This window comes from Pangasianodon hypophthalmus, chromosome 27, assembly GCF_027358585.1.
Source record: "Pangasianodon hypophthalmus isolate fPanHyp1 chromosome 27, fPanHyp1.pri, whole genome shotgun sequence".
Lineage (NCBI taxonomy): Eukaryota > Metazoa > Chordata > Actinopteri > Siluriformes > Pangasiidae > Pangasianodon > Pangasianodon hypophthalmus.
This window is the reverse complement of record NC_069736.1, coordinates 6,702,615-6,727,857: the sequence shown is the minus strand read 5'-3', so window position 1 is coordinate 6,727,857 and position 25,243 is coordinate 6,702,615. Positions and strand designations below refer to the sequence as shown.

General features: G+C 37.7%; 2 protein-coding genes across 3 annotated transcripts; one reads left to right on the top strand and one right to left on the bottom strand.

The window, feature by feature from the left end:
• Positions 1-33: 33 nt before the first annotated feature.
• znhit3 (zinc finger, HIT-type containing 3) lies at positions 34-3,999 on the top strand. Of its 2 annotated transcripts, none has more exons than XM_026921932.3 (5): positions 34-328; positions 651-688; positions 1,906-1,977; positions 2,386-2,466; positions 3,527-3,999. In XM_026921932.3, exons 1-5 carry the CDS (start codon positions 261-263, stop codon positions 3,724-3,726), a joined length of 459 nt encoding a protein of 152 aa, XP_026777733.3. In that variant the 5' UTR covers positions 34-260; the 3' UTR covers positions 3,727-3,999. The 2 variants fall into 2 exon arrangements, with proteins under 2 accessions (XP_026777733.3, XP_026777732.3); XM_026921931.3 differs by having other exon boundaries at positions 2,383-2,466.
• Positions 3,934-24,154, bottom strand: LOC113531298 (unconventional myosin-XIX). The gene is made up of 23 exons (XM_026921928.3): positions 23,891-24,154; positions 20,221-20,368; positions 19,303-19,451; positions 16,325-16,438; positions 16,108-16,234; positions 15,592-15,661; positions 14,604-14,706; positions 13,277-13,373; positions 13,073-13,149; positions 12,556-12,643; positions 12,010-12,178; positions 11,350-11,423; positions 11,001-11,236; positions 10,685-10,861; positions 10,383-10,520; positions 9,348-9,455; positions 9,125-9,195; positions 8,591-8,655; positions 7,238-7,395; positions 6,900-7,029; positions 6,193-6,278; positions 5,471-5,755; positions 3,934-5,218 (listed from the first exon to the last, which is right to left on the bottom strand). Exons 1-23 carry the CDS (start codon positions 23,993-23,995, stop codon positions 5,105-5,107), a joined length of 2,889 nt encoding a protein of 962 aa, XP_026777729.3. The 5' UTR covers positions 23,996-24,154; the 3' UTR covers positions 3,934-5,104.
• Positions 24,155-25,243: the final 1,089 nt, after the last annotated feature.

Here is a 25,243-nt window from a genome sequence, read left to right as displayed (position 1 = left end):
GCCGCTAACAATTGCGTTCCAAATCTGAACTACAGAATCCAAAGTGCCCTAAAGAGGTTGTTAGTTTATACCCAATGTAGGGCGCCTCTATAGGGAGAAAGACTGCATTTAGTACCCAGCTGAATGAGAGGAACCATATGGGAGGAAGCGTGTTTGTTTTCACTGTTTCAGCGGCACACTTTTTGTGAAACTCAGTTTTATTATGTATTTTGTTGATTTTTATGTTAAATACTAAACTTGGTTGGTTTGTTTGAGCAGTCATGCAGCTTTGTGTAGTGTGCAGCGACCAAATTCATAAATACAGATGTCCTGTGTGCAGAATAAGATAGTAAGTAAAGTCTCTGATATACACGTGTGAATAAATTTATCGTGTACATCATGTAGAAATATATACTGCGTTATTTTGAATACGTCCCAGCATGCTTAGCGGGTAGGCATAGTTCTGTGTTTAACTGTAGAAAAGTGAAACCAGCTTTTCAACTGAAATGTTTAGTTTTCAGTTTTCATTGTATTTCTAAGTGTATTAACTGAGTGGCTGAAATGTTTTAGTGATGTTTTGAGCTATGTGTGTGATGTGTCTCACCGTTCCTGTGTAATGTGTGTAAAAACTACAAATTAGTTAAAACTGGATGTTGTTTTCATTGTTTCAGCTGCTCTGTAGGGTGCTTCAAGAAACACAGAGATGATGGTAAGTCTTGTAACTTTATGTATAGTTTTATAATAATTGTGTGTAAAACATACACTCCTGGGGAAAGAAAGAAAGAAAATTAAAAAAAAAGGGCCAATCCCAAAATGGCAAATATTAAGCTTTTAATGGTCTTAAAAACAAATCATTGGTCAGAAAATGAGCAAGAATGAAACAAATGCACTCCTGAGACTTTTTCCTTTTGCTGCAATGAACTGTTTGGGGAAAAACTAGAAACAGGGAAATTCACTTATATAGAGTTCTTGTATGAAAAGGTAAAATCGTGATAATGATTAAAATGTTTGATGTATAAAATTCAAACTAACATGTCTGGATGTACAAAATTTTCCAAAAATATCTTCAGGGATGTATTTTTCTTAAAGGATTAGTCATTATTTGGTGATCTGCCACACCTGATGCAGCCCATCAATACCCACAAAGCTTAAACATTTAAAGAAACCAAAGGGGAAAGCTTCCCATACTAACTTCCTTTATCTATTTGATTAATTCTTGCTCATTTCCTGACCAATGATTTGATGTCAACACCATTAAAAGCTTAACATTTAGGGCTTGGCCCATTATTTTGCCCAGGATTATATATATATATATATATATATATATATATATATATATATATATATATAATTATTTATGATGTGCCAAGGTTATTGTAAAGGTTTAGCTATATTTCTGCTTGATGTCAATCAAATTAAAGAAATAGTTTGGCCAGAAATTAATGTACTTAATGTCCCTCTCATTGCAGATATCAGTACACATATTTAGTGTCTGAGTTTTGCTTATTTGGTTTTAAGTGTAGTTAAGTATTAAGAGAAACATGTGTCCTTTAGTTTAACACATTTTATACAGTAAATGTCTAATGTCTAAATCACACAGTCGCCTCAAACCCTGCCGAGTTGTTCAGTTTTTTAAAACAGATGTGCTAAAGGAAAGGATGACAAGCAAATAAAAAACTGATGACTCAGGACAAGTTTACTCATAAATAAAAATGGATAATTTTATTTTATTAAGAACCACAGTTCAGTATTTAGTATGTCTAACTCACTTTGTGTGCCAGAGGGAGGAAAACCAAGACTAAACTTTCAGCTTGTTTCTCTTACTTATTAACTCAATATCCTCATATTTTCAGTACAGAACTAATGTCATTTAGGATATTTTACTGAAACGTTATCAATCGTTTTTTTTGTGTTCTGTATGTCCAGGCTCGTGCCAGCCAGTGAAAGACGCCACACCTCCTGCACCCGCTCCGTGTCCACGTCCCTGTCCGAGTGGGGGTGTGTTTATTTTTGCATTTGTGTTAACATACAGTGTCTTGAAAGTTGGTTTCTAAGTATTTTGCATTACTGGTTTCTTTCAGTTAAAAGTAATAAGATGTGTTGCAATATTTTTTGTGGCATGTTTTATTTATTTACTTCTGTTGGATAGACTTCAGGCTGTGTTCCAATACCATTTTTAGTGCACCGTTGTTGGCTTTGCCCTAGTTGAAGTCAACCAGGGAGAGTTAAAACAGTCGCTGATATAATGTTCCCCAATTTAAAATAAAAGCTGTTCTATTACATTGTAACTTATCCATTCAGTAACTATTATATAACACTGTTATGAACTTGAATAACACTTTACCCCACACTGCTGGTGCTCTAGGGTACATGTTATATACAAGTATTTGTTTACTGTTTCAGCAGCGGAGCCCTGGACGGTTGATGACCTCCTGGATGAGGACAGTCAGTCTGACCAAGTTCCTCTGCAGAAACTTCAGCTATTAGGTACTGTGTTTATTTGGCTCATCAAACAGCCAAATGCCTAGTTAGATTTGCAATAAGCTCAGAATCTGAAGGTACATATATTTAAAACTAAACATCCAGACATGAGTATGGTGGCTCTTTTTCGTTGATGCTGGTGGTGTTCTACCCTTTTCCACTGAGAGGGAAAAAAAGAGCTTGCTAAAAGTGCTTGGGACCTGACATCTGGTGATGGAGTGTTGTCATCACCACTTAGTTGATCACATGTATAATAAGGTGTGTTGTAAAGATTATTAATGAGATATTTAACACCAACCTGACTTGATGATAAAGCATGTTCTCAATGCCAGAACAGTCTTTGTTTAAAAAGGTCTGGATAAGCAGCTAATGGTGACCACAGTTACCCTATAATGCTTAACCGTTAGTGAGTAGTGATCAGACACATCAAGTGATTAAGGTTTGGTTTTTTTTCCCCACAATGGTGATTTGTGTTGCCGTTTTTGACTAGCTACACAAACGTGAAGAGATGAGACCAGTTTTGAACGTGAAACAGAGAATAAACAAATGCTTCTCTACCCAGTCATCTTTAAGCAATCTGTTTTTATCATCTTTATTTTTTTTTTATTTTTCGGAACCAGCAGTCATCACTTTACTAATTCTACTAGAGAAGGAAGATGAAATCAAAATCTATGTATGTCTGTGAAAACATTTCCCGTTCTTGATGAGCTGTCTTTAGCTAAATAATATACATAAATGCATGTTATTGGCCATAGAACGCTGCTGCAGAATCTGCGATGGGTCATGGTTAAAAACTACAGACCCTGAACTACAGCCACATTTTTTTCCCCCCATATAATGATTTGTTCTTTTGATCTTTCTCAAGCACTCCATTTGATCCTTATCCGGACAACAGTCCACCAGCTGACGACCCCTGAAATAGAGTCAGTTTTAAAATGTACGGACTAGAAAGAGAATAATAACTCACACAGACGTTTGAAAACTGTACTTGGGTGTTATTTTTTTTCTCTTGATAATAGATCTACAGCATAGGTGTATTCTGATCGTGCCTTGTCTGTTGTCGTAGGTGAATCTAAGGATCTGATGAATCTTCTGCAGAATCCACACCTGAGGAATCTGATGCTGTCTGTTGATTCAGCTGAGGATAAATCCAAAGCGATGAAGAAAGCCATGCAGGAGCCGCTGTTTGTAGAGCTCGCCAACCAGTGCTTACAGATTATTGAGCCAACAGAAATACAAGATGATGATGACGATGATGATGAATAGTAAACCGATTAAGAACATCCGCTCAGGCTGGTGCTTGAGGATGAACAAGAGGATGTGTGTGTACAGACTGCTCTGTCTCTATGATTGTCATGTTGTAAAATATGGATATACTTCATTCTAGTCTTCGCTGGATTACAGGAGTTCAGGACTCAAGACTCAATTGCAAATGCTGTTATTAATAGTATTTCTTTAAAGTTTTTGCTTAACTGTTCGATTATTGTCCCATGAATATATACTGTAACCAAATAAAATGTGATTTTTATTTTTGAAAAAGACTAAAATTCACACTGACTACCAAAAAAAATCTGCGATGTCAAAATACCTGTAGTAAAGAACTGCTTGGTTATAAAATGCATCTAAAACTAGCATTTAATCTTTAAACACAAAATCATTTGATGTTTGGATAAAATGATACCTTCTTTCTTATATCAGTTCCACAAATCCAACATGCCATAGCAAATTTATTAGCTTATTTATAGTCTTGATAAGAAACAGGACAAACATTTGTGCCAAGTAATGTCCAAAGTTTAACATGAGTAGTGTGAATATTACAGTGTCAAGTACTCAAAATGTACCAGATCTCCAATACAGTACATGATCATTGTACATATAAATATATTATTAACATGTAGACCTGAAAAAAAGTCAAAATATAGTAAAAACCCACAGAAATGAATTCCTCGTTAAGTCATAAATGCTACTCTTCCCTATAAAAGTAGTGTTTTTTATTTGTCTGTGCAATAAGCCTGAAATAAAGCAGAAATGTACATACCAAGTACACAGTACTAAACAGTACAGAAATGTTCCAGTTAATGTCATGTTCCCCCTTTTCTCTGAGTTATAAATCCTAAACAAAATCTGTGGTTTGATCATGTATCAAATGAATTAAAGGAATAGTCGATTAATCAAGACATGTTTGGTTCCTGATATGCTTTGAATCTAATGTTGCCATCAAGTAGTGGATTTTTTTCCCCCCATTTAGACTTACATCTCCTGTGCAAACATGTCTTTAGTGTTTCCCTTTAACTGTGCCCAGTTCTCAGTTTATCTTTCAAGCAATACATGTAAGAATAATCTCTAATCAAATAAATATTAGTGTTATCAAAACCAGATAAGTAGACTTTGATTATAAAATTGATTTCCTCAGGCAGGAAGCATAATCTCAGAATAAATATGTATAAAATAGCCTACAGTAGTGTGCAGACTGTAATTAACGAAAGGCACATACATGTTAACCGACAGAATATATACAGCAAAATGGAATTACATTAGATGTGGCAGCTATGGGTTTCACTGGCATTCATTCCTGCTTGTGCATTTAGAAGGTGCATTGATTTGGGTAACGCTTGCTTTGGTCGATTAGAGTGGATACACAGACTCATGTTTTCTCCAGCAGAATCTGATTGAACCCACTCACTTCGTCGGTGTGGGGTCCTGGGTACATGTCGGCGTAGCGGAGAGGAGATCTCTGCATGTGGAGCTTCACAGAGCCCTGCAGAGAAATGCATACAGTAAAAAACTGTGTGATAGATTAAACAGAACAAGTCCATGATCCAGGATAAATCCATGATCAGGCAGAATGTGGGTCTGTAAAGCTAAAACCACCCTAGAAGGTAGCTGTTGTTATGGCTTTTGAACTTTTATCCGCCCTAAAATGTTGTCTAACTATGCAACTAACACTAGAAGGAATTGGATCTTGTGCTGTATCGAATAACTAAAAAAGTACTAAGCTCAGAGGTCTCACCTGTGGCTGTGCCCGGATGGAGGCCACGCCATGGTTGAACTGGTTGGTCTCCACTTTGTACTCTCCGTTCCTGAAGGGGATCTTCAGTGTGGCCATGAGGGACATGACCTTGTGGAAACATGTGGTGGTCAGAGTCACAGTGACGCTCGGGGTGAAGGTCATAGCCAGGCCCAGAGGCCAGCTGCTGACTGCTAGAGGTTTGGGGAAGCTGGAGCGTGCCTGTTCTTCTTCCTGCAGATCCTCAGCGTTGTCCAGCTCCGCCTCAGCCAGGGAGTCCATCAAAGCCTGGGAAGAAAGGAAAAGGGAAAAATTGTTTATTCAAAAATCTGTTAGTCAGCCTCTATCCCATCTTCTCCTTTTTTTAAATGTTGATTTGTGTATGATGAGAATCCTATTATGATATTTAGAGTTATTTTCATAATACACAATATGCAAACATTCAGCTAGCCAAACTAGTAGTTCCACACTAAAAAAAGAAAAAAAAAAAGAGAGAGAAAGAAATTAAGTATTTAATCTGCAGGTTTTCCACTTCTGCCAAGAGCCTTTTTGGTTATATTTAGGTTTTTCTTTTTATGCTCACATTCAAATTTTACATAAAAGTAAAGTCATATATGATGAAAGTAAATGAATGAAGTATAGATAATGGAGTCAGGTGTGCAAAACAAGCAATAAAATTAACTTAAGATTCAGAGTGCAAAATTTCAACGGTCTAAAACACTCACCCTCCAAAACCGCCATTTATTCTGGATGACTGTAGCAGCTTTGTGCCATCTCCTCACCTCTCTCCTGACCAGCCAGGCCCGCACCACTGGGGGGGGAGAAAACGATAAAATGTATGCTGGCCTGGGAAAACACTTCACATTTCTACTGTACATGATTCTGAAAACTATAGGCATTCCTGAAATGAAATATTGATCTTTTTTGCACATACCAAAAGTAAAGTTCTAGCAGTTTAAAGAAGAAGAAGAAGAAATTGCTATGGTAAAAGAAGAATAAAACACTTTGGGATGTGCTGTTATGGGAAATAATCAATTTTGGGGTTGTAAGTGTAACTCCAGTTCACGCTGGGCCGCATCCCATCACCACATTGTTTATTTTCCTATAACACCATGCCCCAAAAGTGTGGAAGTGAAGCAGGAAAAGCTGAGTATAGGGATGCAGTAAGGCTCAGCAGCAGTCACTGCACCCTCAGGAACACCGGACCCTGTCACTCAAGCCACCGACCACCTCAACCCTACATTATTCCTGCACATCATATTGCCTATTGCTATTTTACCACAAAATATATATATATATATATATATATATATATATATATATATAAAAATATAATCACACCATGGCTTTGAAAGGAGATAAGAGACAATTTCACTCTACAGGCCAAAACCAGTGATGCCTTAAATAATACATCTGGTACTGTATGTTGTACCTGCTTGTATGAAAGTGGCACACTTGGTCCTGATGGCTCGCTGGCGGCACTGGTGTCTGCGCCAGCAGCACTGGATAGAGAAGGCCTTCTGAGAGCGCACTCTGTGCCTCTGCTCTTCCAATAGCTCCAACTACAGAGAAAACACACACACACACACACACACACACACACACACACAGGTGAGAGCAGTCATTTCACAGCAGCAAAACAATTCTTCAATGTTAAAGAAATACTTTTCTCAGTATAGGAAATATTTTACTTGTTTTCTTTTTTGTATCCTATTAATAGAGTCTCATATTTATCTGCTTTTAAAGCCAAGAAGACTGCTGTGGCATTACCATGGCATGTGTCAGGAACACTTTGGTCTTCCCACAATGCACCATCACGTTGTTGTTGTTGGGTGTGAGGTCGGGGTCAGGGGAACTGGTCCTCAGGACTGCATTCAGAATGTCCTGTACAGCGGGGCTTAGAGCGATCTGATCGCCAGTCTCAGCTCCTAGAGGGGAACAAAGTCAGTGGCATTTTAACCACACACACACACACACACACACACAAACTACTGCACTACATCTGACTCATCAGTGCCTTTTTATGAAGCTCACGATTACTCAGGTAGATAGGATTGTATTTTCATGATGCAGTCATTCAGCATATGCACAACAAAAACACAGTAAACAGTAGCAGAAATAAAAAGCTGAAGTCTGTTTAATATTTAAAGCTTAGACTTGTAAAATTCCTCTGAAGTGCATTATTTAAAAAATAAATTAGTATTACAATTCATTTGAATATTAATGACCCTGTGATGTTATACTGTGGCAAACATTAGCAGTAGCACTACACTATGTGCTTGGATCATGTGAACCACAGAAGGTGAAAATTATATCCATTTCTTAAGCAAAGAAAAGAAAAGATGATAAACTTCATTATATTAGATAGTTTTATTTATTTACAGACAGTTTCTTAGGTGATCTGGGATTCTCTTCACAGAGAAATTTTCCTGGCTTCCTGTTCACTATATATGCTCACTATGTAGGGTATAACATATTAGAGTTGTAGATCCTACATCATATACTACATGCCTAAGAGAACACCATCTGATCTTTAGTATTGGCAAATTTAAACATTATGTAAAAATATGTGAAAGTGAATGATGTTTTTATTCTGAACCCTTTTCTTATCTTCAATGACTTTAGGGTCATTTAGGAAGTGCATGTTTTGCCAGACCTAAGAAACTGTAAATTGTAAATAGTATTTAAACAGAGAAAATGCTGAAAGATGGATGAAAGATGATGGACACAGACCATAACACTACCATACACATGGTATGATGTGTGTGGGGTGAAATGATGAAATGAAAAACCAATCCGCGTGCACTGAACAGCAGTTAGAGCGGAATTTCACACTGTGGAAATACAAAGGTCACCAAGACGAAGAGGTCGATGTTCAGTTAGAAAGTACATGCCAGAATATATACACACATTTACCTGAGATAGCTAGCAGCCTAGTTAATCTACGCCTGGTCCCATTCTAAATGTAAAAAAAATTATTTTGCTTCCCAGTAAGGTGGAAAAAAGGGTAAGATGAGCAGAAAACTGCAAGGGAAAGGAAAGGAAAGAAAGAGAAGGGATTACATAAGGAGAGCATAGATAGCAAGAAATTCAAGAATAGAAATGAAATATCGTCTTTATCACCTTGAGCCCGGAGTCTGGTGTTGGTGATCAGCCCGTAACGCTGGATAAAGTTGTCATAGGGAACCCTGTGCAAATATTTGAGTGCATCAGTGCATATAATTAAAAAAAAAAAAAAAAAAAAAAAAAAAACAAAAAGACTGCATATACTGTGTATTTTAAAAAAACAAAAAAACAATTTATCTTCATCCTAACAAATATGGCCCAAATATCCCAAACATATGGAAGAATCAACAGCAAATTCATTTTAATTTTTTAATCATTAGAGAATATTTATATCCCATTCAAAAAGTGAGAAATACTTTTGAACTGTTCTAATTTTATCTTTTTTTTTTCCCACTATTCACATTCGAACATTTTCCCACTATTCAGTTATTTCCATGAAGTAACACTGAAACTTTCCACACTTAAATGTCTTATTGCTGTATATTCGTCTTCATATTGTCCTAAAGGGATGTAAACTTTTGCGCTGGACTGCATATTTTTTTCCCTCCTCCAGTCATTTGGTTGGTCTATTAGGACAGAGTGGTGTGTTACCTGATAGGGAAACCTGCAGCACTGATGTGGATGGTCTCCACTATTCCACATGCCTCCAGCTGTGTGATGACCTACGAACAAAGCAAATGCTACAACAACTCACCAGCCAAAAACTTACATATGCATTTCTTTTAAACATTCCTGAACTGAATTTATTTTAACACAGGACTACACTGATACATGGGGAATACATGCAATCAGAAGAAGTGCCGCTTGCCCTCACCTCCTCCTTCTTGAAGGTAAGCGGCTTGCAGTCGGGGTTGGGTTTAATACAGCGTGTGTAATGAGGCGTGGTGCTGTGCAGAATCTTCATCAAATTCTCCAAGGAGTTCTACAAAGCAACATTTAAATAGATTATTATTTAGTAACCATTAGGTCCAATGATTGCTCTGCATGGCTGTACAATGCCCAAGGAATTAGAAGCTATTTCACAGGCACATCTTATTGTGCATTTAGTGTTCCCTCATGACCTTCCCATATTCTTCCCATAATACACTGCTTTAATGACCTCCTCAATCACTAACCATCTAAATATCATTGCGTTTAACTGCAAAAGGCAAAACAGATTGTTGATGACAAATAGATGACAAATTAAAGGAAAAACCAAAATAAAGCATCTTAAGTTTTGAGGTACAATGGCCCACCAGAACAGCTTCAGGTCTCTAAAACTGTACTAGAGTGGTGTTCTTTCAAAAGACAGTGGTATTGGTGTGTTTTCATTTGCTGTTTTTAATGATCGAACGCGGTGTCTAACACATCGCTTCAAAATCTCCACCAGGTATTCAATTATGTCACTGTAAAGATTGTAGCATACGATACCCTGTGGATGGGGGTGGAGTCAGCCTTAAAGAAACCACTCCCACCAGAACAGAAATGTCATCATAGGTTAAAGGTGAGAAGTCCGAAGAATTTAGTGTTTACTTGCAGCAACTCTTCCGTCCAAAGCATGTCAGCAAAAATAAATGCACCCACAGCTTCTTTTTTTACATTAATATGTTGCGAGATTGCATCTCGTTCAGGGCATTTTATAAAAAGAAAACAGAGGAAACTGGATAAGTGCTGCTCTAAATTTGGTTTTGTTAAATCATGTTAAACCTGTAATTAGTGGCTTTAAGGATATTTCGCTCTAAAACACACACGTTAGGGCTTGAATGACTGCATTCCAGGAAGCTTCTCTGAAGGTAAAAGATTGGTGTAGTCCTTGTTATTAATATACTGCTATATTTTTGGTCACTACTTTTGTAAATACGCAATTTACCCTGAATTTGGAGACGACAGTGACGACTTTGCTGTGGCCACGAGGGTTTCCTTCAGTGTCTGAGTCTGCAAAGAGACTCTGCAGCAGAGGATCCTCCGACTTTTGCAGCAAGCTGAGGAGTTCAGGGGGGACTGGATCCTGCGTGCGTGCACACACACACACACACACACACACACACACACACACACGGAGAATAAGAAAAGGACAAAGGCGTATGCTTGAAACACTTGAATGACACAACAGACAACAGAGCAGTCTACTTTTACACTTATCTCTTATCAGCACACACATATACACTGTACCTTATTCTTCTCCATCATGCCCTCGATCTGGTAGCTAACTTTGCCTGCATAGTGAGCCACAATGAAGTGAGGCTGTTTGCTAAACTTGTCCCAGCTCATACTGCCGTTGTCAGAGAGCTCCTTCTCCAGACGCTCCCGGAACTGCTTAGCATCGGAGGCTCTGTTCAGACGGCACTCCTGGAAGAAAAACAAAATCATACAGCACCATGCTGAGTTATCATGCATTAATCAAGGACTGAATCCAGAATAAATCCAACCTAACCCATAATCTACAGTATGTCCTCATTTGCTGGACTATACTAGAGTGAACAGCCACCTCATTAAGCAGAGAGAAGATGCTGGTGGGATTTCCCTCAATCAAATCCAGGCAGCTCTGGTTGTCTTGGTAGCGGATGAAAGACCACTGCAGTCCCTCAGACACGTAATCCTCCTGCTGGGCTTTCAGATAGTGAGCTACAAAGTGCTGCTGCAGCTTCTCATTGGCGTAGTTAATGCACAACTGCTCCAGGTTGTTTAGCAGGAAACACTCAAAGCCATACACATCCAAAAGGCCTACAAAGAGTATAAGAAAGGTTTTAAAAATAAATTCAGCACATGGTCCAGCGCAGTTATGTCACGTACAGGAGGAGAAGCAGAAGGTGGATGGGGAGGAAGAGGTTGTTTACCAATGAAGTTGCACCACATGGAGTCGTCTGCGCACATGCTGCTGTTGATGAAGCCGACCAACCAATCAAACAGTCTGTCAGACAAAATAAAAATGTATGAATAATAAATAATTGTAAATTAAATGGCCCAGGTTGTCCCTCCAATAATTACAGATTATGTAATTTTAACGAGTTATAACACTGTGGACATTTCAGTGAAATGCAAATTAAAGCATTTAAATACACTAATGAAAAGAAGAAGACGAAGAAGAAGGAACAGAAATAGAAGAGAAACATAAAATTAAACAAAGAAAAAAACAAAGAACAAGTAAAAATAGAACAAAAAGAAAAAAGAAAAAATTAGCTAAAACAGCTAAAAACATAAATCAGAACAAAAAGGGTAGATAGAAAATGAAAAGAAATGATTTCTTTTAAAAAGGAGAAAAAAAAGTACAAGAAACAGAACATCTTTCAAAAAGGAGTATAAAAAATATGAAGAAGAATTCAAAGATAAATTTTTTAAAAAAAGTGCAAAAAAGAAGAAACAAGCTTACAAAAAAACTACTACATGACACTCCTTTAAATAATCCATAACTTCTGTGGTGTGTTTAAGTGAAACCTAAACCTTTAACTAACAGGCAGCTCTGTGTTAATGCGCTGCGGTGGTGTAGTGAGGCTCACCGTGCGTAGATGACTTTAGCGAGACAGTCCCTGCGCACAGCACACTCGCTCTGTGAACAGGGCTTGAGCAGGGCGCTCTGCTTTCCTGCACGCAGCATCCGTACGCTCACACACTCCTGCAGCTCATCTGCTGGCACACGCAACAGAGCCGCTGTCTTCTCTAGGAAACCTACACACACAACAAAAAGCACAAACTCAGACACAAAGTATTAGCTCTTTAACTCAGCTAAAACAGAGAACTTAATCTAGCTCTTTGGAACCGCTTGAGCATTTTCTAAACATGGTCCAATTTCCCCAAATATAAGAGTACGTAATTCATTTCAAAAATTAGAAATTAAACTTTTAAACCCTGATACGATGTCTTTTTGTCTTACCAAGAGAAAGAGACTTTTATTTTAACTGCAACATTTAAGTTTTTACTCACTTAGGCTATGGCAACACAGAACCCAAAACCAAACATGAATAAAATTCATCTGGAGAACAAAGAGAGTGTTATTATATTTTTCTATAGGCATCAAGAGAACTGTCTTCATCATCATCATTTACCTTTGGACTGGTGATCGAGGCCACAGGGCTCAGACTCAGGGCCAGGACTGAAGTTCACATTCCCCAGCTGCAGAAGACCTGCCAGGATCTACATGATTACAGGAAGAAAAAGTCACAAAGAAGCCTGGAGCAAAGAATTAGTGTCATGTTATACAGTCAGCTTCAGAATTACTGGCACCTTTCATGAGAATGACCAAAAAAAGATTTTATAAAATAAACCTCACACTCGATGATTTACATTTTCCACTCAAACTACGGGAGAGATGACTAACTGTTCTCATAAGCAGTGTTTTCTCCAGGGGAGGATTTACCAAATATTAATTGCAGAGGTGCCAATAATTTTGGAAAGGAAAAAAAAAAAAAAAAAAAAAAAAAAAAAGCACTACTTAAGAAATCATAGAAAAAAAACAACACTTTAGGGTATGTGCATATGTTGAATTTCAAAAATGCAGTCGTGATTTACACACTATGCTATGAAGGGTGCCAATAATTTTGTTTCTAACCATACAGAACCTACCCTGAAAATCTGTGCACGCTTGTCTGCGTCAATGCCAAGGCTGACCATGGCTTCAACCGTCTCCTGGAAGCAATCCTCTACAGAGATATTAAAGAAAAAAAAGACAAATAGAGAAAGAGGGAATGACTTTATGTACCAAACTGGCATTCCAAACATTCCTAAGACCTCGAGACAAATAACAGATAAGATGTAATGAATGAGAACCTTCTAAGGTTTTCTCTGCATTTGGCAACCAGGCAAACTTCTGGTCACGTGGCATCTCCCACTCCTGCCTCTGTTCTTCTGTGGCCCCCTTCATCATCTGAACAACACGGGAAGCAGACAAACAAATAAATCCTTGTTATATTTAAGGACAATCACATTAGTTTTGCACTTATATGTACTTTGAATACTTTGTACCACTTTGAAACTCAGTTTTCACCAACAATGTCCCGGTGCTCGTTCCTTTTAAAGAACCAGCCTGCATTTCCACAATTTTAGGACAATTATTACATAAACAGATGTGGGACTTTCATAACACACTGCATAAAAAAATAATTAAATCCATTACTTTTACTTTTAACCATTTCCTTCAGGCTCTGAAAACACCTTTTACTACTCAAAGTCAAATCCTTCAGTGAATTTATACACAGTGCAGAGACATTGCTAGAGACAAGAAATATCCCTATACCACAGCACTGACGAATTCTCGATTCTGATTGGTCAGAAGGTGTTGATTAATTTTCTATAACAGCAGCTCTGACAGTAGTTCTGACAGCAAGGTTTATATCAATGCACTCTTTGTAATGCTTTATGGCTTCAATAGTAAAATCTTTCCACATAAATGGCTTTAAAAGAGAGGTGTAATCATTGACATGGTTAAGTTTTGTGTAAGATGTTTATTTGGCAGGAGTCTGCAGTTTCTCGTAATATGACGAGCTGCATTTTTTTGCCTTATGAACTTCAAGAGAGCAAGAAACAAGCAATGTGAGGGAACAACTGTTTATAGTTTGTATAACAGGAACTAACTTAACGCTCCACAATATTAAACGTAACTAAAAATGGATAAAGTATGAAGTTGTTCTTTGATTAATAAAAAAAAAAAATTGCAAACAGCTGTGGTATAAGAGAAATAAAACACTTCAGGAGGTGCTGTTATTATATACTGAGTATTTTCCTATAACAGCACACCCTGGTCGTGTTTTATTCCTTACATAAGACACATTTTATTGTTTTTAGTTTTAGTTTAGTTTTTTATTTATTTTTAATGCAAGGCTCCCAAAGAAATTTTTGTTTCTTTAAATAAGTGAATGAATTGAAATGAAAAGGAAATCATTTTCATTTATGAATCATTTCTGAAACTTTTCACCAATAATTTTCAACCCCCTGACTTTTTTTTTTTTTTAAATAGCAGTCATTTAAATAACTTGCGCTGCTTGGCATCACCAGATCTCAGTTACACATGAGCAGCACTGATTTTGCCAGGCAAGGACTGGGCCAGTAACAAAACTAAACAGTTCCTGATTAGACACCACCACTGTGCTGTATTCACCTGGTAAAATATGTGGAAATTCCTCTCATTCGGTGCTTGAAAGGCCACCCTGGTCTTCTCTAGGAGATACGTTTGCACCGAGGCCCCCACCAGCAACTGAGAACTGCATGACAAATGATTAAAAAAAATCTCTCATTAGCTTTTAGCCTGCATTTTCACAAGTTCAAGTCACTGATCTAATTCTAGGTGTGTATTGTTCAGCTTTTTTAACTTGCCAGTCAAATACACTGCCAGTCAAAAGTTTTTGAACATCTTCAATTTTATTTCAGCATTCTGACCATTGAACCTTAAAACTAGTATAAGTAAATAGAATTTTTTAAATTATTAAATGCTTACTAAATTGAGAAATGTTATAATCAGAAATGTTTATTGTATTGGAACAATTCAGATTTTAATATAATTGCAAAAGGCCAAAATCTTTATCACTCTAATGAAGCACTTGTCGCACACAATGCAGTATATTTCTGTTATACAGATAAAACTAAGCTTGTCTTGGAGTCTTTTAACTATAGGTTTAACAGGTTTTAAAAAAAAGCACTAATTTACAGTCACATCAGGATCTAAGAGCAAGCAGTTAATAACATCCACAAAGATTTCCTTATTTAACTTCTATTGCTCATTGCTGTAACATTTTGTTTAGTCTGTAACAGTGATTAAATTGTAATAAAATATAAGAAATGCCAGGTGTTCAAAAATATTAAACTGGCAGTGTACATACTGTGTATTTTATATAGATCACCACATTAGGGATGTTTATAATGCATTTTAATATTGTAGTAAAACCAAGGAGAATATGAGACCGCGATTATACATTTTTTATAAATGACATGTCCCAAACACATATGAATGGAAACTAAATGCAGGATTGGTATGTAGAATGGAATAGAGGCCTGTCGCGTTGATGCTTATTAGTGTGAATGCTGGACTGGTGTGAAATAACACAAAGACAAAAACAGAGGAAATAAGCTGAGTGTGTAACGAGACTGACCTGTTCAGCTGGAGCTGGATGTACTTTCCAAAGCGGCTGCTGTTGCTGTTGCGTAAAGTGCAAGCATTGCCTGTAGTGTGGGACAGAGAGGGGAAAAAAAAAAACTGATTCTTTTCAGCCTGGAATTTAAGGCAGAGTCTCACAAGCAAGACACACGAGGGTGATGAAGAGAAGAGGCATGTGTCCTGAATCCATCAATGTTTTCCATCCACAGAGTACTGTACTAAATAGCATATGAAAATAATACAGCACCCAAGATTACAATAATGGTGATAGACTAATTTGATAGAAAATGGTATTATGAATTTTTGGATGTGAGTCATGAATGTATTTGATTGGCACCATTCTTAATGTTCGGATGGAAAGATCTACAGAGTGCCATTTTAGAATAACCATAACCTTGCTTATTCTTTCTTACTTTTCTTTCCCTACATCCTACATCACTTTCTTCTTTCCTTCCATATTTCTTTCAGGCATCTCTCTCTCTCTCTCTCTCTCTCTCTCTCTCTCTCTCACCAAAGGCTTCCATGATGGGGTTCGAGTCCAGCACTCGTCTCTCTATCCTCTCCACCGTGTGCTGGCACTTCTGTGACGAGGTAGCCACTGTGGCGTAGTACTTCATGAGGCAGCGTGACGTCCACGTCTGGAGAGAAACACAATGACGCTAAATCGACATAACGAGGCCAAACTGAGTCTAGCAATAAAAGAAAAAACACAACTTGACTCTACATACCTTCCCAGCTCCGCTCTCCCCTGAGACCACTAGTGATTGGTTGACAGGTTCGACTTGGCCCTGAACGTTCCTGTACGCCTCTTCGGCTACGATAAAGATGTGCGGCTTAAAGTCCTGCACAAACACAAAAACAGACAAATCTGTGTGTATGAAGGCTTTCAGACACCCTGGTCATTAATGTCAAGATAATATTATACACAATAGACCTATAATCAGGCACTGATCTTTCTTTATCAAAGGAAAAACATACGCTCTAGGTATGCTGTGGCCTGCCTACAGAGTTAGTCTAAAAACTAAAAAAAATCTGTTGTATTTCTGCATTTAAACCACACATAAATATCAAAAACCACTTGAATGTTAGAACTTAGTGAATAAATTGAATTGACTTCAATTCAACAACACTGACTGTAGGTGTTATTGCTTATTATACAACATTTAGCTCCAGTCCACTAATTTGATTGGTCGAGCGGCATTCCAAGAGTGCTTCTATTTCCTATAACCACTCTGAGACGTTTCACTGTGTGCATCACTCCGCTCGTCTGTGTTCACCACGTAAAATTCCACTTCCTAGTTCGAAACCGTTACTACAGTAGAGTTAGCAACATCATCAGCGGACATAGCAAACGATACTTTTCAGGAATATAACTTTTCAAATAAAATATGAACGCTTGTCAGATGAAGATGATGTGCTATAACGCGATTGTGGCTGCTTCGGGATCTATTTCCATTAGAGGAGCAAAAATAAAAAGAACATTTGGACATATAGTGTATAAAATGTCATTTATTCAATATTAATTTCTTGCTTATAGAACTTCTTTAAAGGCAACACAAGCGCACTCTTTCTCATGTGATATTGCTTAATTATATCTATAATATCTATAATCTATTTGTGGTAAGACACTGGGAAAGCAGAGCATTCTGGGTGTGCCTAAGTTGTCTGATTAAATTACAAATGCTCCGCTCCTGATATTCTCTGCTCACAGATATGAGGTTTATTAGTGATTTACGTTTGACTAAACGCCAGGATAAATCCTAAAAAAAGATGAAAAGACTTGAGTTGGTGTATTTTTTATATTAAGTGTATTAAGTGTGGCAGTGAGGGTGTTGTTTATCAGTGTTTTATGAATGAGATTTGTAAATAGCATTCACAAAACACCACTAAACCACACCTCCACTGCCACAGTGCACTAAATCAAATAACTGCAAGTAGAGAAGCACTGCAAACAAATAAATTAGTCACATTTCTTTCTTCTCTCGCCTTAATAACGATGCTAATCCTGCTGCTCTAAATAATCCCACAACTTTATCTCACTGTTTATAAACCTGTTGAACCCTCCGTTGTGACACATCAGCAAAATCAGTGGCTTCCTTAAACCGATGTCCGTGTTGACGTTGCTCTTCCCGTGTTCTGGACACACCTCAGAGTCTAGCCAAGAACTTACGCTCTGGGTTTATCCTAAACTATGTGAAACTACTTCGCCTACGTGTGCAATCTATTGACATTAGAGGTGGCGCTGATCTGATATCTGGCTCATAACAGCCAAAAATGCTAGACTGGATTTTAAATTGCTTAATTTTATATTTTTTGGAAGAGTTTATTAGAATAAACATCATAAAATTGTTTGTCGTGCAATGTTACATAAAGCAATATAATGTATTTTACTCAATAATAACACTAACTACTGAAGTTACCATAACAACAGTAAGTAGCTTTTTATTTATAATATAATATTTAAGTGAAATTAAAGTTTTGCTTTGATTTTAAACTGCCTAATTTTGCACTTTTTTGGAAAGAGTTGATTTGAATAAAAGAGCAAAAAAGCTGTGATGGCTGTAGTGTAATCGAGTGTTTGAGCAGTTTGGATAGAACTTTCATAGTATTTTCAGATGTCCATCTTACAGGACGTCCTTCAGTTGAAGAATATCTCATTTTAAAGTTTAGTACTTAAAAGAACTGGGTCATTATCTGTAAATACTTAAGGTTTCAGTATCAGTAAAGTACACTTGGTATCATATCGTTCCTAACTGACAGTGAACAGCAAGGCCCTGATATTAGTGGATGTGGCTAATTGTTCTTGTTAGATCCGTATACTGGATTGTCCTCGGTCACGTTCTTACTGTTAGACTTCAACACTTTCCCCATAAAAATGGAGCACGTTTTCCTTTCACATTTTATAAACTGTGACCGGGCCATATTTCCTCCTTTCCAACCTCTGGAAAAGCCTTTTGCATTAATAGTCTAAGTCTTACGTTGGACTTGTACATGACATCTGCCCACTAGTGGTATTACAGGCATGAACAGGAACGTGACATGTGAACAGGTCGTATGAAATGTTGAAGCTTAAGCCAGGAAAGACTTTCTATGAAGTGAACAACTGTGTGTCAGGTTTTTACCTCGGATATATTTTACACTTCCTGATGTTCACTTTACCATGAAATGCACTCAAATGGCAAAACAAACACTAGAGCAAGGCTGATCAAGGTTAAAATGCAGTGACAAAACACCAAACACACTGTAATACATAACCAGCACATGAACGCCATCAGGATTAATTTAGCCCTGTATTACTACGCACACAATTTCAAACCAACTTCACATTTCTGTCACGAATGACTGACCTACAACATTATAGTAGAACATAAACAAAAAACGTGACAAGCGGTTTTACAGAAATATCACTCATTCCACTTTTGTGTTCATCGGTCTGCCCTCCAGCCAGGTAAATATTTGCTCAGTGCTACTGCTAGTGGATGCTGATTATTTTGCAGCTGATATTTTGCAGAAAAGACGCTGTATTACTTAATGAAACGTTTTAAAATTGAGAAAATTCTGTGCTAAAAAATGTTTTGGCCCATATGTTTAAGCTCAGCTAACTCCAATAATTCTGGATTCTCCTGCATAAGGATTAGAATATCAGTATAGATTCAGCAACTGATACAGTGTACATCCTGTACATATGAACAGACTGGATGTTTACCTGAGGTTGGGAAGCTGAGTGATACTCGCGCATCACGTCCAGCGAGTAAAGGTGAGGAATGGGCTGGAAGGGGTTCAGTGCCACCAGCGTGCAGCCGGCGTGTGTGTAAAACACTTTCGCACTGTAACGTGCCTGCAGGCATTTTAGCACTGTTACACACACGCGCGCACACACACACACACACACACACACACACACACACACACACACACACACACACACACACACACACACGGGAGGATGAAATAATTTATAAATGTTATTGGTTCAAAGTGAAAAGTGCTCTCCATGCAAGAAAGAAAGTATAAATGAAATAAAGAAAGAGACAGACAGAAAGAAAGAAAGACCGAACAGAGACTGAAAAGAGACACATAGGCAGAAAGGAAAAGAGACAGAAAGAGACAGAAAGGCAGACAGACTGAAAAGAAAGAAAGAAAGAAAGAAAGAAAGGTGACGGACAGAGAGCAAGAGACAGATAGCAATATTGTTATTATAAGAACAACTGAACAAAATGTTTATTATTATTATTATTATTATTATTATTATTATTATAAAGAAAGACATTAAGAAGAATTGAGACCTTAAGACATTAAAGAAATTAAATTGGATAAACTACTACTTCTGTCTTAATCTCCTTTACGAGACTAAAGAAGGTAAGAAGGTGAGTAATATGTGTTTATATAAGTTAATTTACAGTCACATAGGGTTACTGTAGGTTACTGTTGCTTATCAGACTTGCAGAAATGTAATTACAGTCACTAAATGTTTTATGAATAAAGAACAAAAGCTTTCTTAGTTCCTCAAACAATACAGATTTGGACAAGTTATGTAATGGTGTAAACACTGTAGTCAGGTTGCTGATGTGTGTGTGTGTGTGTGTGTGTGTGTGTGTGTGTGTGTGTGTGTGTGTGTGTGTACCTGTGGTTGGGGTTACAGGGTTGACTTTGGTCAGGTCATCATAGGTGTGGAGTTCAGCCTCGTTTACTAGAAAATTTCTGATGTCTCCTTCTAGTGAGTCATTGAGAGACTTTCTGCGGGCTTGGAGCCGCTCTGTCTCTCTGTTTACCTGCACAGAACACACAAACACACAAACACAAACACACACAATCAAAGGCAAATCAAAGTATGATATCGTACTACAGAATATATCTTACTCTGTATATGACAGTGTCACTGCTTTGTAACAAGCTGCTCCTGGGCTGCTGTGAGAAAACGCAATTTCCTTAATACAAATAGCATTATTTATCTGTTCATCTTATTATCTGTCCATCTATCTATTCATGGTCTCCTGCATTCTGTGTGTGAAGAGAAAGAAGATGAGAAAGAGGAGACCACACTGATCTCATCCTGTATTGACACACTGCAGACATGTTGCTGCAAGGCAAAGCCAGAGCAAGACGGGCCACGCAATGCAAAGACGAAGCTAATTATACACCTGCGCTGACGAAGGAATGCAAGATTGTTTAATCCGTCATGACAACACATGTGCGTGCACAAAAATACACTCACTCACACACACACACACACACACACACACACACACGGCATACAACAAAACAGTCTGATCCAGTGTCTTAGAGTCCACTTTTCCCAGCTTCCAACACACCAGCACTAGGTATTTGGTGTTTCCTAGCTGCTTATTTTAGGTGTTATGGAGCAAATGGAGAGCAAAAGTGGGACAGTCTGGGAGTCACTGAGAATGAAATTTGAAGATTGGAAAAAGTTTTCTTTAAACCTGTATCCACCATAGCCTCAGATTCCTGTTCTTAACTAACAAGTGTGGAATCCAACATGGTCTTCTGTTCTCGTAGCCAAGCCACCTCAAGGTTCACTGTGTTGTGCATTCTGAGATGCTTTTCTGCTCACCACAGCTGTAAAGAGTGGTTATTTGATTTAACACAGCTTTCCTGTCATCTTGAACCAGTCTGGCCATTGTTCTCTGACCTTTCTCATCAACAAGGCTTCTCTGCCTACTGGGAATCTTGTTTTGTTTTTTTGCACCATTCTGTGTAAACTCTAGAAATACACAAACCAACAACCATGCCACAGTTAAAGTCACAGAGATCACATTTTTTCCGCATTCTGATGTTTGATGTGAACGTTATCTGAAGCTCTTGATCTGTACCTGCATGATTTTATGCACTGTATTGCTGTCACGTGATTGGCTGATTGGATAACTGCATGAAAGATTGACGTGAGTACCAGTGAGTGTCAGTTCAAGTTAGGTTGGTAAGGTTGGCCAACCAAACCCTTAAAACTGATTCTGCTGTGTCTAGGTTAGCTCAGTCAGCTTTGCCATGTCTATAACATCACCATGTTGGTGTGAGCCGATGAAACATTTTGACTGTTCCTGCCTAATTTTTTTATAAAAAATTCCAGTAACCACACTTCCTTCAGGACTAACTGTAAGTCAACACAGTGGAACTGTTTCTCCATAGTGGTAACCCAGAGTCAATCCAATTTTGTTAACTGTGTGTTTCTTTTTCATAACTATCTGTAATTAGCCAAAGACATGACATTAATAATGTATGACATTAACAGTTAAGCTACTTTGGCCATGCAGCTTGTAAAGTAGCTAACAACATTTCTGTAAAGGACTGGAAAATGCAGCTGAGCTACATTATTTGCAGCTCTTAGACCAGTTTCATGAGAAAAAGGTACCAGACTCTCTGGTGACAACTAGAAGTCTGGCTTGCGGGCGTAAAGAAACGCAGAGGATCCCACATTGCTGTAAAGAAAATCCTAGCAGACAGAGGATTGTACCACAAAACCCTAGCATGTGTCAGATATGTGCCAAGCGACCCTAAAAAAACACTGAGGCAAAAGTCCAGCGTGAAAGCTACTTAACATTACGAAGCTCCTCCATTTTTTTTTTTTAACTATGAAAGAGACCACATCTCCACTTTCTTCTTTTCTATTGGCTCACAAGATCGAGGACTGAGATTTCCCCCTACATACAGGTGTATATATACACCATGTGAAAGTAAGCACTACTAGACGTAACTGTGTGTCTTTCTTCCCCTATGTCTTTTCAGTCCTTCAGTGATTTGGCTTTTCCCTCACATGAATTTTATTCACGTTTTGTCTGACTGCTGCTTTAGCTTAAAAAAGCAGAAATGCATAGTTTTCAGGTTTCTCCCATAACGGCGTAGCAAGAATTCAAAAATCATAAATGCTATAGCTAGACTGTAGATTTTAGAACCTCTGGACAGGGTACTGTAGGGGTACATTTTTGTTCCCCAAGGTACAAGCAGTTTAAACCCCCAAAAGATTTAAATAATGCTTTAAATAATATTTAAAAGATACAACACATTGACTTTCCCCAGGTGAAAGATACACTATATGAGCAAAAGTTTGTGGACACCTGAGCATCATACCCATATGTAATTGTTGAACGTTCCATTCCAGATTTAGTCCCCTTTTGCTGTTATAATAAGCTCCACTCTTCTGGGAAGGTTTTCCACTAGATTTTGGAGCGTGGCTGTGGGGATTTGTGCTCATTCAGCTACAAGAGCATTAGTGAGATCAGGCAGTGATGTTGGGTGGTGCAATCGGCGTTCCAGTTCATCCTAAAGGTGTTGAGTGGGGTGGAGGTCAGGGATCTGTGCAGGACACTCGAGTTCTTCCTCTCCAACCTTGGCAAACCATGTCTTCATGGAGCCTGCTTTGTGTCATGCTGGAACATGTTTGAGATTCTTAGCTCCAGTGAAGGAAAACTGCAATGTTACAGCATAAAAAGGCATTCTATACAACTGTGTGCTTCCAACTTTGTAGTAGCAGTTTGGGGAAGAACCACATATGGGAGCGACGGTCAGGTGTCCACAAACGTTTGACTTAGATAGTGTTCATACCCTAAGAGTATCACTCCACTCTGAAGGTACACTTTATCCCTATTTTTTTTCCCACAGTGTATGGAAAGAGTACTCAGACATACGGCATCTCGATTTAACAAAGATACCGGGGCCAGAGACTTGAGTCGTAGGTTAATACAATTATCTCCTTTAATAACTCGTCTTAATCTGTGGTTCAGGTGCTCCAGAACTTTTTATTGGATTTGAGGATTAAAAAAAGGGCGGCAGGTAGCATCGCCGCCTCACAACAATCCTGAGCTCGGGTTGCCATCTGTCTGGAGATTTGCCTGTTCTCCCAGTTCTCTCACATGCTGGTAGGTGGATTGGCTAAGCTAAATCAGGTGTAGGTGTGAATGTGTGTGTCTGGTGCCCGGAGATGGACTGGTGTCCCATCCAGGGTGTATTCCTGCATTCCAGGGACAGGCTTTGGAACCACTATGACCCTGACCAGGATAAAGCGGTTACTGAAGATGACTGAATAGATAGATAGATAGATAGATAGATAGATCAGTATGTTAGTTAAGATGGACCACAGAATAAATAAATCAGGTTGTATATTATCTTAAACACTTAAACATTCAGAAAGAAAATGATCTGAGCTAACATTTTAGGGAAGAATTTTGACACCTGGACTATTTAAAATGATCAAAACACAATCTAAAAGCAATGCATTACCTTCTTTATTATCATTTCATTAAAGTGCCAGTGATCCATGAGGATTGTAAAGTGTATCCTACCTTCCCAGGACGTCTCGTGAGTTCAAAACTCACAGATTCAGCATCTGTTCTGTCTCGAGACACCTTTTCAGTCCTGAATGAAAGCTTCTGCTTGACATTTGCCATAGTACAAAGAGGCAGGACTGTCCAAAAACCCCGTTTTCAGCGGTTCCTAGTCTCACAGCCCCGCCATTAACACACCGCTCTTCCACTTTCCTGCTTCTGAGTCAGAAAATTCCACTGTGAAGGACAAAATTTCTTCCCCGCCTAACTGAACGCTTTTCCTACTCGCGTTCCGACAAATCCCGCCTCCGGCTCTACCACGGATCTGATTGGTTACACGTGATCAAGACCACGCCCCCTGCTGGGTTTAAACAAAGGTGTTCAAGGACAATTATTTTACAGGAGGCGATATTTAAAGCTGAGCAAATTCATCAATCATTAATAAGCGCGTGCGGCTTTATGCAATAACGTCATTCGTTCAGTTCTTCATGACTGTGACCCAGTAACAACATTTATTATTTATTATTATTTATTAAAATATTTATTCATTAAATTACATATTCAAATATTTATTAATTATTATACTGTACTGAGTTGTGTTTTTAATCACCACTTTGATGAAACTGTTGCTGACCTTTAATCTTAATAGAAAAATATCTTGCCATTTATATCTCAAATCCAAAAATGTTTTTGGCACACCTAGTACAGGAGAGTAATTTATTGCAAATTGACTTGATTTTGTTATGTTTTATTTTTGCAATTGTATTTTTTTATTTAATATTTTATTTATGTAAATATTTTTTTTTTTTATATAAATAAAATTTAATTATTTTTTTAAAATTTATTATTAGTTAATATATAATTATAATGCCTTTTTTTTGCTGTAAAAATGTATGCCCTAATAATTCTATGTATTTGTCTGTATTACATTATTTAATAAAGTCTCTGGAGAAAAATGAGATAACATTTTTTGTATTATTGATCTCAGATGAGACATGCACAGTGTTACAACAAATAAAATAATTATGATTAATTATAAGGACTTGGAAAGTCTAAAGAACTAGAAAATAACAGATTTCAAAATGTACGCAGTTAAAAAGCAAAGCAAGGAATTGCAGTGAAGATCCATGTTAAAGTATGTTAGTACAGCAATTAATAAATAAAAACATTAATAAAACAACACACAATTACTAAAACAATCTTTTTTTTTTTTTTACTGAATACTCAATAGATTTATCAGAGTCAGAAATGGTATATTTAATGACAGACCTGAGAGGAAGAGCTATAGAAATATATACAAATAAATCTAGCTATGCTAATCTCCATACTGTATGTGTTTATGAACAATAGTACTGTAGTAAGTAATAGTGC

What these genes read in the sequence shown, in the direction of transcription:
- LOC113531298 (XM_026921928.3), bottom strand. Translation starts at nt 23,995, where the DNA reads ATGGCAAATGTCAAGCAGAAGCTTTCATTCAGGACTGAAAAGGTGTCT. An exon ending in GGGAGAGCGGAGCTGGGAAG is followed by an intron (nt 16,235 to 16,324) that starts GTATGTAGAGTC and finishes GTTTCTCTCCAG; the next exon opens with ACGTGGACGTCACGCTGCCT. An exon ending in AGCGTGCACAGATTTTCAGG is followed by an intron (nt 12,644 to 13,072) that starts GTAGGTTCTGTA and finishes GTAATCATGTAG; the next exon opens with ATCCTGGCAGGTCTTCTGCA.
- znhit3 (XM_026921931.3), top strand. Translation starts at nt 261, where the DNA reads ATGCAGCTTTGTGTAGTGTGCAGCGACCAAATTCATAAATACAGATGT. An exon ending in CCTGTGTGCAGAATAAGATA is followed by an intron (nt 329 to 650) that starts GTAAGTAAAGTC and finishes TCATTGTTTCAG; the next exon opens with CTGCTCTGTAGGGTGCTTCA. An exon ending in GCAGAAACTTCAGCTATTAG is followed by an intron (nt 2,467 to 3,526) that starts GTACTGTGTTTA and finishes CTGTTGTCGTAG; the next exon opens with GTGAATCTAAGGATCTGATG.